The sequence below is a fragment of the Anas platyrhynchos genome, chromosome 34 (genome assembly GCF_047663525.1).
Source record: "Anas platyrhynchos isolate ZD024472 breed Pekin duck chromosome 34, IASCAAS_PekinDuck_T2T, whole genome shotgun sequence".
Taxonomy (NCBI): domain Eukaryota; kingdom Metazoa; phylum Chordata; class Aves; order Anseriformes; family Anatidae; genus Anas; species Anas platyrhynchos.
In genome coordinates this window covers 1,505,555-1,523,407 of record NC_092622.1, presented here as the reverse complement: position 1 = coordinate 1,523,407, position 17,853 = coordinate 1,505,555, and the positions used below count along the sequence as shown (strand labels likewise).

The window sequence follows — 17,853 nt, the reverse complement described above, 5'->3', positions numbered from 1 at the left end:
CTGCGCGAGGGATGCTCCACGCCTCCGTGGTGCTGCTCAGCACCTCCAAGCACATCTTGCTTAATAATTTCTACAATTAACTCCCAGCTTGCATAAGAAAGCCCCGCGTAGGCAGCGCTGCTCAGCTGCCACATCTGCAGGAGCTGCATTTGCTCGGGCACGGACCCAAAAGGGCAGGCACTGAGTCTGCAGCACCCCAAAAAGCCCCGCCAACCCCTGGGGAAGAGCAGCCCACGTCCTGCAGACACAAACAGGAGCTCAGGGATGAGAAGGGGAAGGCATCAGCACCCTGAGAGAGCTCGGGTTCAAGGCAGCAGGCTCACAGACACCGGGAACAGCTGCACCTGAGTGTGAAGAGGGATGTGAAGAAGGGCTCTGCACCTCCAAAAGCTCAGCGAGCAGCAGCAGGCACTAGATGGCGCAGGGAGATCGCAGCAGGACGAGGGGTTTGCTTTCCTGAGTGGTGCAAACCTTCCTGCACGGCACCCCAAAACCTCTCCCCATCACCACCCTGCTCCAGCCTGGGGCTTGCCAGCTCCAGAGCCAAATTCCTGCCCTGCCCAGGACACCCAGTGACAGGACGAGGGGCAGCGGGTGCATGCTGGGCCTCATTTCTGCTCAAAAAGCTCCTTTCTGCTTAAAAACGAGATGAGACTTGTGCATGGGGAGGGGGGCAGAGCACGGAACAGGCTGCCCAGGAGGGCTGGGGGGGTTGCCATTTGGAGACCCTGCTACAAAACGCCCCGACCTCACTCCCTGTGATCCCCCTGGATTTGGGGACACGGCTCCTCGGGCAGAGACGCAGCCCCTGGTGACACAGGCCAGAAAACACCGAGGCTCTTACTTCGTTTGCTCTTGTCCTTATTGAGGATCTGCCGCAGCTCCTGCTCCTGCTGCCCGGGCTCTGCCTCGCGGTGCGGGGACTCCATGGTCACCTGGGGGAGAAGAGGGCACCGTCAGCACCACAGGACCCCGACCTCACCCCATACAGCACCCCAGGCACAATGCCAGATCTCTGAAATCATCCGTTAGGTCATTTTTGGAAGCCTGGTGCTGACAAGAACATGTTAAAAGTTGTTTCATCACAGCGAACCGCACACATCTCGGTCTCCAGAGACGCTCTCCCCAGGGACGCTGCAAAACTCGGACCAGTTTGTTTCAGCTTGCTGCCTGTTTTGACATATCTGTAGCTGGGGCATGTTGTAATAGAGCTAAAAAAAAATCACAGTTGACTAACAAGGGGGGAAAAAAATAGAAAAAATACACACTAATCTTAGAAGTTTGTGTTTTCTGCAGCTTATCACACCTCACATGGATGAAAGCATCACATCTGCACAAAAGCCTCTAAGCACCTGGCAGCATCACCACCTCCAGCCTCCCTCGTGTGGACCAAGATGATGCTCAGAGTCCCCCCGAAAGCCCCAGGGAATCCCCCAGAGCTCCCAGCCAGGGTTAGTGGGACTGGCACTCAGGGGCAGACGCTTCCACCTCTTGGACGTGGCAGGATGTAGGAGGGGGCCCCGGTGATCCTGGGGCTCACAGCAAGGTGGTTTTACAGCTGCTGCAGGATTCAGCAGAGTCTGGAGCACGCAGGGTGCAAGAGGAGGGGATTAGAGATTGAGCTGGGTTCTGCAGAGCCCAGAAAAAGGACAGGCAGCAACCGGAGAAATGTGCAATGATGGGAATCCCAGCTGGACTCGAGGAGCCACAAGGACAGGGCTCGATCTCCATGCTAGGAGATGGTCACAGCTTGCCAAGCCGTGGCCCCAAAAACCTGCTCTGTCCCTGAAGGTGGAAAAATCGGGCTCCAGAGGAAGCACCCAGCCTAAACGTTACCAAAACCTTGTGACAACGCAGAGCCTGGCAGCAGCCGCCGTGCCAGGGAGGGGTGCTATTCTGGGTGACACGAGAGGATTTCGGGGAAGGCTTCCCAGAAAAGCCAATTAGCTGGCGGAGTGAGTAAGCCGTGCCTTCAGGGCAGAGAGGCAGCGGTGGCCAAGCCGAGTGGCAGATCACAGACACCAGGCATCCTGTCCAGCCGTGCTGGCTCCTCTCTCGGCACACACACGGCGTGTGGCTGCAAACACTTCCCCGCTCCACGCGTCCCGGGAGGCCCCAGCCTCCTGCTGCCCTTGGCAGGGCTGAAATTTGGACGGGAACACACAACCTCCCCCCCAAACCTGCCTCCCTAAGCGGCCTCCTTGCATCAGCGCGGCCTCCGGGATGGCTGAGGAGCACTGCAGGCTCTCTAGACCATGGGAAGGGAAGAATTAATCTGGGAAGATTATTTTGGGGTTGGGATTTCCAGCCTTTTATTAGCTGGTGGTTGTGCCAGAGATGGGAGTCCAGGCAAAGCCAGCCTGGAGGCAGGGCACTGCCGGCACGCAGGCAGCACCACCCCAAGCTACCCGTTTTGGGGGAAAATAAGGGGATTTTTGGAAGCACCCGTTCCGCCCGTACCCTCACGTGCTGGTGGGCGAGCTGCTCCACTTGCTGCTGGTGCAGGCTGGCGAGGAAGAGCTGGTGCTGCAGCTGCTGCGTGTGCTTCAGGGCCAGCAGGGCGGTGTCGGAGCCGGGCTTGACGACGCGCTGCCCGATGCGCAGGTCCATGGGGGCGGCCTGGGGCACCCGCGGGGAGGTGCACGGGTTCACAGCAGCTGTGGAGACACAAAGCGGGGTGAGAATCAGCACGGAGAGGGGTCCCCCGTGCCTCGTACCCCTGGAAAAGCGATGGCAGCATCAGGATGGGGTGAGGATACCCCGGCGCGCAGGAGGGCGCTGCGAGGAATGCGCCCTGCTGCCGAGGAGGGCTTGCCACATCCCATCTGCTGCCTGTGAAAGCCTCCTCCGTCATCCAGGCAGAAATCCTGGGAGTTAGCAGCGCTTGGAGAGCCTCCAAGGTGCTGCAGGCACCTCTCCCCGACACCACGGCTTCCCAAAGCAGAGGCGCTCCCATCCTGCCGGGGCGCGCGGCTTCCCCCGTCCTCACGGGACCACCTGGAGCAGCCTGGACCACAGGGATCGAGGCATCCAACGCCCATACAGAGGCACAGGGCATCCAAAACCCCTCACAGCGGGGGATTTTCACCCAAAGCCTCGCTGAGCTCACCCCACAGGTCAGCGCAGAGCAGCGCTGGCTGCCTCCGGCACGGCACCGCTGCAGCCCTGCGAAGGAATGGGGCAACCTGCAGCCCCCGTGGGAAGGGCAGGCAATGCCCCCCACCCTGCCACAAGGATGCTGCCCCTCCTCCTGCATCTCCGCAGCCCAGTTTAGCCCAACGAAGCCACCTGTGGGGAGCAATGGGGTGGTGGTGGCAAGGGGACATCGCTCGCCCCCAGTACGGGCTGCAGGGGGATGCTCCAAAAAGCACAGCAGAACGGGGACGAGCAAGCACAACGGTAACTCAAGGACACACAGACAGCCCCGAGGGGCTTGTGGCATCCCAAAAACACAGCCAAGGCAGCTGCTGCAGCTTCGTCACGAGCACTGCACACAGGGAGGGAAAAAGAAGCTGGGAAGGGGCAGGAAATCCGGCAAAGGGGACGCTCTCGCAGGGCCGAAGCTGCTGCGGCCTGAGAAGCGATTGTTTTCCACAAGTAGTGAAGCAGCTCAAGTAAAAAAAAAAAATCAAAAATAAAAATGCAAATGTTATTTTTATAGGCAGAGCACCACGCCCTGCGCTGTGCAAACCTCAGCTCCGACGACATCGGGGAGCTTGTGCTGATGCTTGCGATATTGCAGGAGAAATCTCGGCAGGCTCCAACCCCGTAACGCAGCAACCGAACGGGGGGAACCTGGCAAAGCCCCAGCACGGCACAGGAGAGGTCCCAAACATCGGCTCCCATCCGTGCAGATGATGAAATGCACGGCCCTACAAAAGTGGGACCAGCTCTGGACAGCCTGAGCAGGGAAAGCTGCCCCAAATCCATGGATAAATGTTGCTCCCCACCAGCTAAATCCCACAGGACACAGCCCCGATGCTCCCAGGGAAGCCCCATCCCAGGACTGACCCCACTCTCTCCATCTCATTGATCCCTGCCTGGGATTTCATTTGTCTCTGGCTAATTAGCTCTAATTGCTGCACCCTGCTGTGCCACCAGGCTGAGGACCAGAACAGCTGAAAGCCGCTGAGCTCCCACCCCAAGGCTCAGCTGCGATGCCCCGAGATGGGCAGGATGAGACCTCGGGCAGTGCACAAGCAGCTAAATGTGATTCAGACGCATTTTTAAGACCCAACCCGAGCCCAAGGAGCGTTTCCCTATACAAGGAGACCCTTCCTCTGCTCTCAGCCCTTTGCTTCGCCCTTCCACACCTGCAAGCAGCCGTGCACGGGTCCAGAAAACGCTGCCAGCCTTCACGGCGCTGCTCCAGCAACCTCCCAGCTCCAGCCAGGGCCCCAGATCCTTGCTAAACGTCATCGATTTTGAAGGATGGAAGCAAAAAGACGCCGGGCTGCCACCTCCCGGCGTCCCAGCTCGCCTGGTCCCCATGCCACAGCGAGGAGGAGGATGCGAGGAGGGAGGAAGGCTGGGACAGGAGCTGAGACCAGGAGTGCCAGGCTCGGCTTTGAGACGTGGAGAAACGCTGCTGAAGCATCATTTGGAGGGGAAAATTGGGCTGCGAGGAGGACGGCACCAACCCTCCGTGCCCCAGCCTCCAGCCTCACAGCCTCCTCTCCGCTTGTGATGCTCAAAGCACCCGGAGGGAGCTCAGCATCAGCAGCCCTGTTCTCACCTCTCCTTCCAGCCATCCGCTGCCCTTCCAGCACCAACCTGGGGCAGAAAAGGGGGTGAGGAGGGCTGAGGGACAAGCCCGGGGGAAGGACGAGGAGAGGGGGGCGTCGAGGGGAGGCGAGGATGGAAGGCGCTGGCCGGGTGGCTGGGAATCTCTCTGCCTCATTTGTTTCAGACTTTTTAAAAACAAACTCCGAAGCAGCAGCGGAAGGGAAGAAGTGGGAGGGAACGCGTGCGCCGGGGGGAGAGGGAGGCCGGGCAGGCCAGCGGCCAGAAAAACAACTCCTCATCGTGCTCCCGGAGCCAGGAAAAAGGCTGTCGAGCGTTCCCCGCGGACCCAAAGGCAGCGGCCGCGCGGAGAGCCGCCCCGCGGGGAGGCTGCGGCCAAACGGGGCCGGTGGGGAGAGGGGAGGACGAGGGCAGGGATGAGGAAAGGCTCCGTAGGAGGGCACCCAGACCTCTGCGGAAAAAAAAAATCGGGGTTTCAGCTTCTTTGCTGGGTTAAAGGCGCGAAGCTCGGGGTGATTTTGCAGAGCTGGAAACGCGGCGCTCGGCAGAGCAAATTCCAGCGCAGAGCACCCTGGGGGTGTCCCCCTGTCCCTCCTGCAGCTCCGAGCCCCCCGCACGAAGCCCTTCCTGCCCTGGGAGCTGTTTGTTTCAGCCGTGACCTCCTTCGGCAGCTTGAATTCATTTGGGGTTCGCTGCCGGGCCCTGCGCCAGGAGTTACAGTAAACAACTCCCCTCCGCCGCAGCCTCCGATGCGATGCTCGCGCATGATTCAGGGGGCAGGCGGCCAGGCGAGCGGCTCCTCCTCTTCCCCTCGCCCCAGGAAAGGGCCCCGCAGCCAAAACCCGGCACCTCGAGGGCTCCCGGGGGGGGCTGCCCCCTTCCCCGAGGGCACCCACGTCCTGCTGGGGACCCTCGGAGGCCACCAGCGCCGCATGGGGACCCTCGAACCCCACCGAGGGGCTGCCTCCAGCTCCCAAGCCGTGCGCGCAGGGCGAAGCGAGCATCCTCCTCCTCCTCCCGGGGAAAAAGAGGCGGTTTTTGGGACAGGCTCCTCTCCCGCCTGCCAACATTTTTATTTTTTTTTATTTTTTAATTTTTTTTGAGACTTATTTTTAGTCCGCAAGAACGTTCGCATGGGAAGGCCGGCGCTGGTGGCCAGCCCGGCTCCACGGGCACCACGGCAGCACCGGGGGGGGGGGCAGGGCTCAAAGCTCGACCCCACCACGGGAAGGCGCAGCCTCCTGGCGAGGACACGACGCTTCCCCCCAGCTCCTTCCTCCTTCTGCTAAATAAATCACAAACGGCAAAGCCGAGCTGCTCGAGCTGCTCAGCCCAGGCAACGCAGGAGGTGGTTGGGGCGCAATGCAGCCACAAAGAAGGGGAAGGGGGGGGGAGGAAGGTTTTTGCCTTGCCCCCCGTCAGCACCGGGGACGTCACCGTGCCGGCGGTGGCACGAGGAGGTTGTTTTTTTGGGTCACCCAAGGCGGGCAGGTGGCAGGGAGGAAAACACGCCAGGAGGAAGCCGAGGAGGCGAAAGCGGGGCCCCGCGCGCGCGGAGGCGAGGGCCCCAGGGGCTGCCGAGCCCGTTGCACAAACCTCTCGGCACCTGGGCAGGTGGAGCCGCAGCAACACCCTTCCTCCGCGGGAAAAGGGGAGATTGCAACACGGAGACAGCGGCTGCAACACGGCCACGGGGGCCACGGAGCTGCCTCTCCGCAGCCGGCCCCGGGAAAGCCACCGGCAAGGCGAGCGTGAATGCAGGCTCTGTGCTCTGCAGCCCCCAGCGGGTTACGAGCATTTTCCAGGCTGCTCCACCAGCCGGCCTCTTCCTCCTCCTTCCTTCCTTCCTTCGCTCTCTTTGCACCCCAAGGAAGTCCTTCACAGGAGAGACGAGGAGCACTTTGAACAACGGAGCCAAGCTCTGCGCCCCCCGAGTGCCGGCTTTGGGGCTTCTCCTGCTCCACCAGCCCTCGAGTGCCCCCTGCTAAGATTTTTGGGCAGGGTGAAACCTGGTGGCGGCGACTTTCCCAGGCCAGCGGTGTTAATTCGGCGCTGGGGCAGCTCCTTTTCCCCGGGGGGAAAGCCACCAGCCTCGGCCAGCCGCCCCCCGCAAAAACACAAAGCGCCGCAGAGCGCTCGGCTTTTGGCATTTCCTGATTTTTATTTTTTTTTCCTGAACAAGGCGAGATCAGCCGTCAGCAAAAAGCTGCAATTATATAAGAAGGGAATCGAGGAGGGAGCAAACAAAGGCAGGGGAGCGGGCTGGTAAGGAGCAAACCAGCCCCAGAGGAGCTCCGGGGCTCTGCATCCCTTCGCCGTCCCCGTCCCCGTTTCGCGGCGCTCGCCGCTCATCGGCCAGCCCCGAGCTTTGGCCGAGGCCGAGCAGGAATTAAAAGCAGTTTTTGCAAACCGTTTCCCATCTTCTGTTGATTAGCTGTGAAAGGTTCAGAGTTCAGGCGGGTTGAAGAATGCATGTGATTAAAAACATTCCTCTTTAATAAAAGGAAGAGGTCTCCTCCAGAGCCACGCACAAGTAACAAAAATTAGCCGGAGGGGATTTGTTCAAATTAAAAACACTTAAATCAGAAACCACACGAAAAAGACTATGTTGAAATAACATTAAGATCACAAAGCCGGGACTCAAGAAATAGGAAATCCCAGAGTCAGGGTACCTCACATAACCTCCCCGTGGCCCCTGGGGTATCCGCACCAAGGCGCTGCCTTTAATTACGGGGCCAAACGCCGCGCTCCCGACGAAGGACGACAGCAGCAGAAGGGGGATCACCCCGTTACCTCTGCCCTGCTGCAGTGGGGACACGTGTAGGAACCCCACAAAGGGCACGGGGAACCCCACAAAGGGCACAGGGAACCCCACAGCGCCGCTCCCCTTGCCCCTCTGCCCCCCTACCTCCATCTGCTCCCGCATCCCTCGAGAGCTCCCTCGCCGGATCCCCCAAAAGCGGACTCTTTGGGGCATTTTCCTCTTTTCCAGCCTTTTAGGGGCAGCACGGGGAGAAGAGCAGCTGCGGGGAAAGCCCCGCGCGGCCACAGCCGTCCCCAGGCAGCGTCCCGCGTGAGCCATGCGAGCAGATGATGCGGGGAAGATGTAATGCTTGGAGCAGGCGGCTGCCAAGTCCCGGTAACTCTTTTCGGAGCGTGCTAGCTGGGGCTTTCAAGGGCTTTATGAATTGGCCAGATGTGGGTGGATCCCACTCCTCCCTACCAGACATCAAATTCCTGCTCCAAAAACAAGACGAGGCTGATGCTTCTTTAGGAAAAGCCCCGAAGAGTTTTTCCACAAGGGTAAAAACATAAATATTATTTTTTTTTTCAGCTCTTTCAGCTTTTTTTTTTTTTTTTTTCTGCGGAAAGCTTCCAGGAAAAAAAAAATAAATGGAGGCACCTGACGGTTCGAGTCTGGCAGTCGCACACATTACAAAACCCTTCCCAGACAGAGGATGAACCACAATTAAAAGCAATGCACCTGAAGCCAACACGGCTGTGCGCATACACCTGCGAGCAAAGCACGTTATTTGGGTATTTTAAGCACAAAAATCAGAAACTCCTCGGTTTGAGCCTGCAAACAACTCACACAAGGCCCAAGGAAGCAATCGGAGCAGGGCAAAATCCTTCCCCTGCTTACTCTTGCTGGTTATTTGTGGCTCGTGACCTTTGAGTCAGACATTTAACAGCCTTCCCTGGGATTTTCTCCCCACGAACACAGGCAGCTACACTCCGAAAACCGATGACTCCGGGACCCAACGATCTCTCAGTGCACCGGGGCGTTTGCACTGCAAGGACACGGAGCAAAACGCGCTGTGCCCGGAGCTGTCACGGTTTTGTTTCTTTAATGCTGGGGCTGGGAGGTGCTAGATGGATGAAAAAAAAAAAAAACCTATCTGTATTTCACCAGGCTATTCTCCCCCCCCTTTTTTTTTTTAATTATTATTTTTTTATTTTTATTTTTTTTAATTTCCAGATTTTTTATCTGGAACATAAAAAGAGGGGAAAAAAAAAATCTCTTTCACCCAGGCAGCACCAAGAACCACAGGAACTTCTCAAGCCACAGCCCCGGACTGGTGCTGCTGGGGATGCTCAGAGCCACGGGGCCACGCTGCACCTTCCTGCAGCACCCTTACGGCACACAAGGCATAGGAAGAGGGCTGGGAACCCTTCAGCACGAATTAATTCATCCGTGCTTGCTCCTGCCACATGCCAGAGGTCCGGCTGCACCCACAGCAGGGACACAGGCACCCCAGCTCCCCAAAAACCTCGAAGCACCAGCGTTGGTTCGGCTCTGGAGCTGCCCCGGCGGCACGAGCGGAGCCTCACAGGTGTGTTTTCAGTGCCTCTTCCAAGGCAGCTTTTCAAAGTGCTCCCAAATCCGCACGCTCAGATTGGCCTGCGAAGTGTTTTGCCCGCGGGGCAAAGCTGGTCAGGAGGATCGCGGGTTATCCCGCCTCGCCAAATTACCCCACAGCCCCGAATCCTATTACCAGCCCCAAATTTCACTGTAGGCGATGCTTACACCAAGCAGCTTCCTTTTTGCTCTCCCCTACAGCTCCCCAGGAGCTGCAGCAACCTGCAAACGTGCCAGGGGCTGAGCACCCTGGACGCTGCCCCTGTCCCGGGGAGTTTTAGAAGCCTTCAAAGCACCTGGGCGCACGCACACACAGCCAGATCGGCTCAGAAAACCTGCACAGCAAAACCTGGCGGCGGGTTTCCAGTCTAAATCGGAGACTTTTCAGCCTCAGGGACGCACGGGGACGGAGCCAAGGGGGGAGCTGGGCACGGGCAGGATGGAATCACGCCACGGGCAGGCAACGCAGCGGCTGCGGTTTCCCAAATAGCTGCTCACAACCCCAGCGTAAGGCATCCCCGTCCCTGGCGGCTGTTCCTGTCCCGCCCTGATGTATGGCACCGGTCATGCCTATGCATGCACATCTAAAACGAGTAAATAGCTTTTTTTTTTTCTGCTTTTCTTTACCAGTTTCTCTGCAGAAGGGCCACATCCCCACGCCACGCTCGGTGCAGGTAGCAAGGGAGGAGTGGCACAAACCTGGACCCCTCCGGCTCCTGCCAGCAGCTGCATCCTCCCACCCACAGCAGCCATCGGCCCCATCCCAAACTAAACTGCGGCACCAGGCTCTCGGGGAGGATGCGAGGTATCCCCAGGAAGCCTGGCCACCACCGCCGTTTCCTCTGGAAGCGAGGGAAATCCACCACCAAAGGGCTTCGGTGAAGGGGAGCCAAGGCTGCCTGGCGGCGCCGTGCGCTCCCCAGAGCAGCGTGGGCAGCTTCTGCTGGGGGAAACTGCCAGGAAAAAGTCCTGAGCCGCACGGAAGGAGCAGGGAATTATCCCCATAGCGCAGCCCACCCCGTCTCTGAGCTCCCCACTCGATTCCTTCCCACCCGAGCCCCTCGCCTCGTCGTCCAGCAGCGTCGCCCACCTCCTTCGCTCGCAGACACAGCTGGAGAAGGGGCGAGGGTTTGCGGCGTGCTCCCAAAACCTCAAATCCTGCCAACTCCTGCAGGCAGAGATGCGCGCAGGCGATGGGCAGCAGCTCCAGGCAAGCAAGTCCTCCCGCTCTGCCTCGGCTCCAGCACCCCGGTGTCCTCCAGCAGTGCCATCTTCTCCCGCAGAGCGGGCTTCTCCTGGGCTCCAGCACGAGGCAACCATCCAGCCTGGAGCCTCACGGCATCGCCTCGCTCCAACGGCGACCCCAGAGCTTTTTGGAGAGGTTTTGGCCGTGCTCCTCGTGCCCTGAGCTCCGCTCTCCCAGCCGGTGGGTGCAGGGGCTGGCAGGCAGCGAGCGGCACCCTCCGCACGCAGGACGCCTTCGCCACGCCGGCTCTGGTTACATCAGCACGAGAGGATGCTGCCTCCGTGCCAAGGGAAGCAGAGGAGAGATCAAACGATTAGACAAAAAAAAAAAAAAGAAAACCTCTCCTCAATTACCAGCCCTTTGCATAAGCGGAGGAGAGCGTTCCCAACCGGTTTGGACGGCACGCTGCCAAGCTGGGCAGCGCTCCCGTTCCGGACCCAAAGCCCGTCTGGGGGTCCCCGCTGCCACCGTGCCCGGCGTGCATGAGGTGACTGCTCCGAGCATCCCACCCAGCAGCCAAAAAACAGCAGGGAGCAACACCCCAGCCCTTTTGTTTAAGCCTCCCCAGGTAGGAGCAGCCTCGCCTTGCGCTGGGTCGCTGCTGCGCCCGGGCTGCTGTCACCAGTGCTACAGCTCAGCCCACTTTTTTTTTCTTTTCTTTTCTTTTCTTTTTTTTTTTTTTCCCTGTTTTAATTGCTGCGTGCAACACAGCAAGAGGCCAGCTTGACTCATAAGCCCCCAGGGAGGAGCTCGGGGCTCACAAGCGGTGCTTTGCTTGATCTGGAATTGCTGAGACAAAAGCCTGGACTGCCACAATACCCGCTCTCAGGCAGTGACTCCTCAAGGGGGACCTGCCCTTTAATCAGGGCCCTTCTGCAGGCTGCAGAGGAGGAAATCCCTTTGGCAAACGCTGGCCGAGGTCCAAGGCCGGGCTGGGAGGCAGATTTGGTCAGGAAAAGAAGTCAAAATAACTCGTGCCCAACGCTATGCAGAGAGCAGGCCAAAAAGGAGGCAGGAGAAACGGCACCGGCGGTGGCACGTGGGGAAGGGGACACCGGGGGAAGGAGGCACAAACGAAGCTCTCCAGGGGGCTCGATGCCCAGACGGTTAAACCACGACCAGCCAGGACACAGCTGGGGTTACCCAAGGGCTTTTCTGCAGCGCTGAGGGGCTGTGCAGTTAGGGAAGGAGGCTTTCAGGAGGGCTTTGAGGCTGGGGAGGGCTGGGGCTGCCCCACAAAGCCACGGGGAGGTGCGCGGGGTGCCCACGGAGCTGGCCAAGGGTGGCTCGGAGCCCTTGGGTGTCCTCTCCAGCCACCAGAGACCACTTGGCAGCACACGGAGCCGAGCCGTGGTTTTTAGGGCAGGAGCTATTTATGTCAGAGGAAGGAAGCCGCAGCATTTTCAGTTTCCTGCACGGGCACACTTCTGATATCCTGTGCCGTGGGTCTGTCTAGCCCTGCCTCCCGTACCTGGGTCCTCGTGAAGGAGCTGCCAAAACTCAACCTTGGGCTCAAAGTCGGTGCTGGTGCAGCTGGGGCAAGGCGCAGGCATCAGATCCTTTACTCAGGAGGAGGTTGAAGCGTGCCTGGGTCCAACAAACCTTTCTGCCACGCCATGGGAACACCGGTGGCAGCCACCCTGGGCCAGCAGGGGTGCTTGCAACGAGGTGGGTGAGCCTCCGCGCTGAAACCCAGCCCCTCGCTGGGCACATGGTGCAGAACCACAGCCAGCCCCAGCTACGAGGCTGCTCCGGGCTCCAGCACCCACACGGGACCTTTGGGGCCCGTTGGGCACGGCCACTGCTGGACGTCACCACGTGTCCCCGTGCCCCGTTGGCGGCGGCTCTCAGATCTCCTCTCCCAGCAGCGGCGGAGCCACCACACCCTTGCAGTTCTCACGGGCAAGTACGAACCTTGGCACAGCCCTCGGCCCGCTGGCAGCCAGCTCCAGCAGGCTCATTAAGTGCAATTAAGCCAGAGTGGGTATTTCCCCCCTCCCCGCCGTCCTCCTCCTCCTCCTTTTGGGGATATTACTTTTAGACAAAATAAACAGGGAGGCTTTGCGTGGGCTCGGGCAGGTGGCTGGCACCCAGGCCCCACGCAGCAGCAGGTGGAAACGCCGAGGTCTCTGCAAACAGGACCGTGCAAGACCATAACGAAGCTCACACACCGCAGCACGTTCGTTTTTAAGAGCAGGGAAAGGCTCCTGCCTCAGCCTGAAGTGATGTTTTATTGCATCAGCTGCATCACCCCTAAGCTGCTTTGCAGAAGAACCGCCGTCCTCTCGCTTTCTCCCTGCTCAAAGCCACGAAAACGGAGAGGGAGATGGGGACGAGCACCCCGCACGCCTCCTCCTCCTCCTCCTCTCCCTGCAGCAGGGCAGACACCAGCACACGTAAGAGGACGAGCGTGGCCGGAACGTCAGCGAGGCAAAAAACACGCAGGCAAGGCCGTCACACCGAGCCCCGGGGACCGGCACAGCGCTCTGACGAGCCCCGGAGACCGCCGGCATTTCGTGCTAACGCAAGGAGCTGGCTCCGACGGCCGCCAAGTAATTGCTCCACTGCCCTGGCACCGCCGCACACCTCCCGGCAGCGGGAAAAGCTGGGAGCTCCCGGGATTTTTGGCTGGTGACGCCGGCTGGCCCCGACCCTGGGCTTCGTCAAGCGGTCGGCGGGGTAAGGAGAGTGGCACCGAGACAGGCACGTGGCGGGGGCTGTGCCCAGAGGACGCGGTCGCTGCGCTGAGTCCCCGTTCCCCATGGGACAAGCGGAGAGCCCAGAGGGATCCTCAAAGCTTTCTGCTCCACCACGTCAAAAAACAGCTGTCCTGCTCCATGCTGGGGCTGTCCCGGCACAGATGTGACGTGAGCACGCGCCAAGGGGCTGAATTTGGACTCTCCTGGCTGTCCTGGGGTGATCCCAGCTGAGCACACGCGCTCCAGTAAGAGCAAGGCTTTTCCCAGTTTGGCTGCTACCGGGAAGAGATAACCACCCCGGTAAAACTGGCAAAGCTCTCCCGTGCAGCCAAACCCTCGGATGCGTCACGGGCGATGCCTCCACGTCCGGACAGCGGCAGAGGTGTGGCCGCGCTCTGACGAAGATCTTTGCTTCAAACGTTTGGGGTTTAGTGGTGTTTGGAGGACCGAGCTGCAGCAAATATAGATCATTTCCCATCTTAATTCTGCTTTCACTTCCTGGCACGTGGGAGCCCAGCCTCCTCCGGCACTGCAAGCCTTGACTCTGCATGCCCACAGCAGCCAGAGCAGTGCAAAAAAAAAAACACAGGAGGAGTTTTGCTGCAGTTCTTTGCAACCACCAGAGCCTTGTCCACAAGAAAAAGAACTTAAAACAGCCCAAAAATAAACAGAACCCCTTTCAAAGGCCACATTTCTTCATCTCAACGTGGTGACCTTCCCATTGCCAGTGCACACCTCTCCATGGTTTAGAGGCACTGACTGCACGTGGATTATCCTCCCACCCCTGCCCTGACACCTCCACACGCACATCCACAGCAAAGCGCGGCGCTGGGGGAATTTCTAACATTAGGATCCCACTTTGCCCTCCCCAGATACCTTCCGTTGAGAGCCAACAACATCCCAACAGCCTCAAGTGAGAGCTGGGAATGAAGGACACGGAGGCAGCAGCATCTCCTGCAGCACCGGGACGCAGCAGCCCCTCGACCTGGGCGGAGCGGGTCAGCGCGTCCAAGCGCAGCGGTTGTGCCTATTGCACAAGCAGCAGCCAGCAAAATCCTCTCCCCTCCCCGCGTCCCTTTGAGGCAAAAAGGAAGAAGGCTGGAAACATCCTTCCTCTCCTCCGGACAATGCGATGGAAATAGCACGGGAGGAGCGGCGGAGGCAGCGGTGGCTCCGCGAGGCTCCGGTGCCTGGCCAGCGGCGAGGACCGCGCGCGGCCGACGGTTTCCTGCCATTGTCCCAGCCGTGGCCAAGCCCCGCGCAGCTGCACCCGGCCTGGAACAACAAAAATGGGACCCTCGAGGCCAAAGTCATCTCCACTGCAATTTAGGGGCAGAACGAAGGTGGGACACACGGACAGAACCGCCCCAAAGCGCAAACCCACAGCCCTGTCTGCACTCAGACCCCATGCGCAGTGGCCAGCGCTGGGATAAACCCCACTCCTGAGGCTGGTGGGATTTTGTGTTGCACAACAAGAAAAGCTAAGACAGAAGCCCTCCTTTCCTCGCATCCAGTCCAGAGGAAAGAACAAGGCCCCTAGAAAGCAGGTTCCAAGCTAAATCCAAGCTTTCTGCTCCAAAGGATGGACACATCCATCCCCATGCAGCACGCACGGCACCAGCTGGAAAACCCTGCCAGCAACCGAGCCCGACACAAACCCATCCTGCCCACAGCTCCAACGCGTGAGAAAGGAAGATGAGCATTTTGCATCCCTGCTGCCTCTGCCCAGCCCGAGCTCCCCGTACCTGCAGTGAGGGGGGACCGGGCACTCCTACAGCAGGCGCTGCTCGCCGAGCCGCTGGCGTCGCGCCCGAAGCCCGGCCGCGCAGGGAGCGCCGCAAGCCCAGCTGCTCCGCTCCCCGAAGGTTCCCAAGAGCATTTCTGCCCCGCTGCCATGTCAAAAATAGAAAGGCAGCGGCGTTATCGTCCTGCAAGCCAATATAGAAAAGTTTACATCCTCGCTGCTAAAAAATCTAGGCGGCAGAGGCTATTCCAGAGCACGTAATTTGGGAAATCAGCACAACGTCCTTAAGAGTAGCATACGTTATAGTGACGCACTGCAGCGCTCAGTGCCAGGGGTAAACTTGCCTTCCCCCTCCTCTCGCTTCCCTGTTTTGTTTTGTTGGTTGCTTTTTGGTTGTTTTTTTTTTTTTTTTTTCAGGCTTTTATGCGTCCGCCACGGGCCGCCTTGCTTGCGCTGGCCTCCGAGCAGGGTGAGCAGGCTCGCACGGCACTCCCGCAGAAGAACGCGCTGCCCCGGTGCTGCCCTCGCAGATGGGAAAGGCAGCGTGATCCAAGCTGGGAGTGGACTTGTCACCGGCCTCCCTTAACGCTTTCCAGCTCCAGCTGCTGCAGGGCAGGCAGCAGCAACATCCCTGCGGCGTGGGGAAAGGAGGCAGTCGGGTGCTCCGTCCCTGCTCCAGCTCCCGAAGGGTGAAAGCCGTTTGTTTGCAGGCTCCTCACAAAGCCCCGGAGGGAGAAGCCACCAGCGGTGACCCCAGCGGCAGGAGGGCGGCCGAGCTTCCCCATCCATCACCCCTGCTGACTCAGGAGGGAGGGGGCCTCAGCCCGAGCCTCATTCTTGGAAAGGGAAGATTTCTACGCAAACTCGGCTTTTCCATGAGTGTTTGTGCGAACGCGCCGCACCGCTCCCACCCAGCTGGGACCGGGCTGCAAGATCCAATTTCGTTTTTTTTTTTTTCGACAAAAATCACACGGGAAATGAGGAATGCATCAGGTCACCTCCAGCCCCGGGGTTCTTCTGCAAAGGCAGCCTTAGGAGAGGGGAGCCACGGGCTGGGGATGTCCTTCCAGCAGCTCCCCAGAGAGCTGCTCCTCGTGGAGATGCATCACCAGGATCACAGCATCGCCGCAGAGGGATGGAGATCTGGGTGGGCAGTGCTTTCAGGAGGACAGGGCCTCCAAGAGGTACCTGGAGAGGCACAGCAAAGCCCCCAAGGACCTGCTGGATGCAGCCCGTGCCCACCTCACCAGGGGCAGCAGCAGCCTGGCAGCAGGAGGCTGAAGGCATCGGGGTTGAGACACCACCACCACCCACCCCAAAACACCTCCCGCTCCTCGCTGCAGCAGTGAGGCCGCCAACAGACTCGTGCAGATGCGGCGAACAGACCGAGCATGACTCCCTTCACCCCCCCCTCCCCTTCTCCCCAAAACAAAACACACACCCAAAAACAGGAGGAAACCAGGCAGGAAAAACCCGGCGGTCATTCGACAACTATTTCAAGCCTCCCCTCTCCCAGGAGGGAGCCGGTCTGACTCCCACCACGTCCCCTCCAGCCGTCCCGGAGCTGCCCCGTGCCCCCCACCCCGATCCCGTGCCAGCTGCCGGTGGGCTGCTGTGTGCTGGGGCTGCTTTCTCCTCGTTTCGTACTGTGCACATCTCAGCTGGCATTTCAGCGCAGAGCCAGCGCCAGATTTCTCTCCGCTGAGCCAACGCGCTTGGAAATGCATGACGACTTGAGCAGATTAATTGGAAACACAGCCTGGGTGTTGCAATCCCAGGAATGACTCCAATTTCAGGAACAAATGTTTTCATCTCGAACTGGGAGCAGTCACCCAAGTGGAAGGGCGCATTTTTGTTGCTGTAGCTCACCCCTCCCCTGGCGTGCGGGCGGTGGGAAGGGAGCAGCACCGTGCCCCGCTGGGGAGGCTGCGCAGGCACTCGCATTGCCAGGAGCTGCTGCTGCAGGGATTCCTGATGCTCCCAGTCAGCTCCAGAGAGGGACAGCCGAGGTTTGCCCATGTCTCTTCTCTCCTCTTGCATCAGCACGTTGTTCCTGTCGCGGTCTGCAGCTCTCTCTACCAACAAGGTGGGAGAAAACGAGGTGCCGGGGTTCCTGCTGCGGGTCCCAGGTCGCTGAGGGTGGCCGCAGGGCGAGCAGAATCCTCCTGAGGCTCTGTGAGCATCCCCTGGGCAATGAATGCTTCCAGCTCCTGCCCGGGTGGCTTCCCAAAAGGCCACTTTCCCAACCCAAAGGCCCAGCAGGATCTGCTCCACCACATCCACCACACTCACACATGGAAACTCTCCCCCCCAAAGGACATTCTGCCCAAATTAGGGTCCCCGAGGTGCCAGCTCAGGTCTCCAAAGCCAAGCTCAGAAAGCAGCTCAAGGGAAAAGGGACCTATTCCCACAGGGAAGGTCCTGGGCTGAACGTGCCAGAGGCTGAAAATAAATCCCCACGGGACCATTCGCTCCATCTAGTGGCAAGCCATTCCCGTGCTCCCCTCTCGTTTCTCCCCCTCTACAGCAGCCGCTCTCCCCCTTCCAGGAGTTTGGCCATGGGTTTTGCCAGCCCTTTTTGCTCAACGCTGCTCCCTGCCAACCTCCCGTGCTCTCTCAGGTGGTCTCTCCCTCCGCAGCCGTGGCAGCTCTTGAACTCCTGCTTGCCCTTGGCTGCCAAAACCAAAGAGCTCCTCCACGGCTCAGCAGCTGCGCAGCGGCTTCTCCCGAAGCTGAAGGTGATAAGGGAAGAGGAAAAGCTGGTCTGTGCACCCGCAGAGCCCTGGCAGGGAAGGCAGCCCCGATACCCTGCTGCCAGGGCTCCTGCAACCCAAGAAAAAACTGTGTGGGCTGTGGAAAGGGCACGAGGCAGCTCCTGGAGAAGAAACTGCGTGCCGAGAGCCCAGGGACGGGCTCGGGGAGCTGCCAGCTTGCTCCTGCGAGCCTGCACACGCAGTTAGCAAGCACCCAAGTGGGAAGGAGGGACGGGAGGTGCTGCAGATGCTTTGCTGATTCCCCCCTGACTGCTGCAGAGAGACGTGGAACAAGGCCTGGGTGAATT

General features: G+C 59.7%; 1 protein-coding gene across 15 annotated transcripts in view; it reads right to left on the bottom strand.

Annotated features, from left to right (window-relative positions):
- The window catches only part of HDAC7 (histone deacetylase 7), a 71,389-nt gene that overhangs the window by 12,837 nt on the left and 40,699 nt on the right, over positions 1–17,853 (bottom strand). For 9 of the 15 annotated variants that reach the window (XM_072031925.1, XM_038172560.2, XM_072031922.1 and 6 more), the window contains 2 exons: positions 2,461–2,657; positions 845–935 (listed from right to left, as the gene is read on the bottom strand). In XM_072031925.1, coding sequence (XP_071888026.1) covers positions 845–935; positions 2,461–2,657 — 288 coding nt within the window. Of the gene's footprint in view, positions 1–844; positions 936–2,460; positions 2,658–4,313; positions 4,435–4,735; positions 4,767–7,651; positions 7,884–10,193; positions 10,623–14,793; positions 15,134–17,853 lie in introns of those variants that run through there. The other 6 variants (XM_038172553.2, XM_038172554.2, XM_072031924.1 and 3 more) reach the window with 5 other exon arrangements.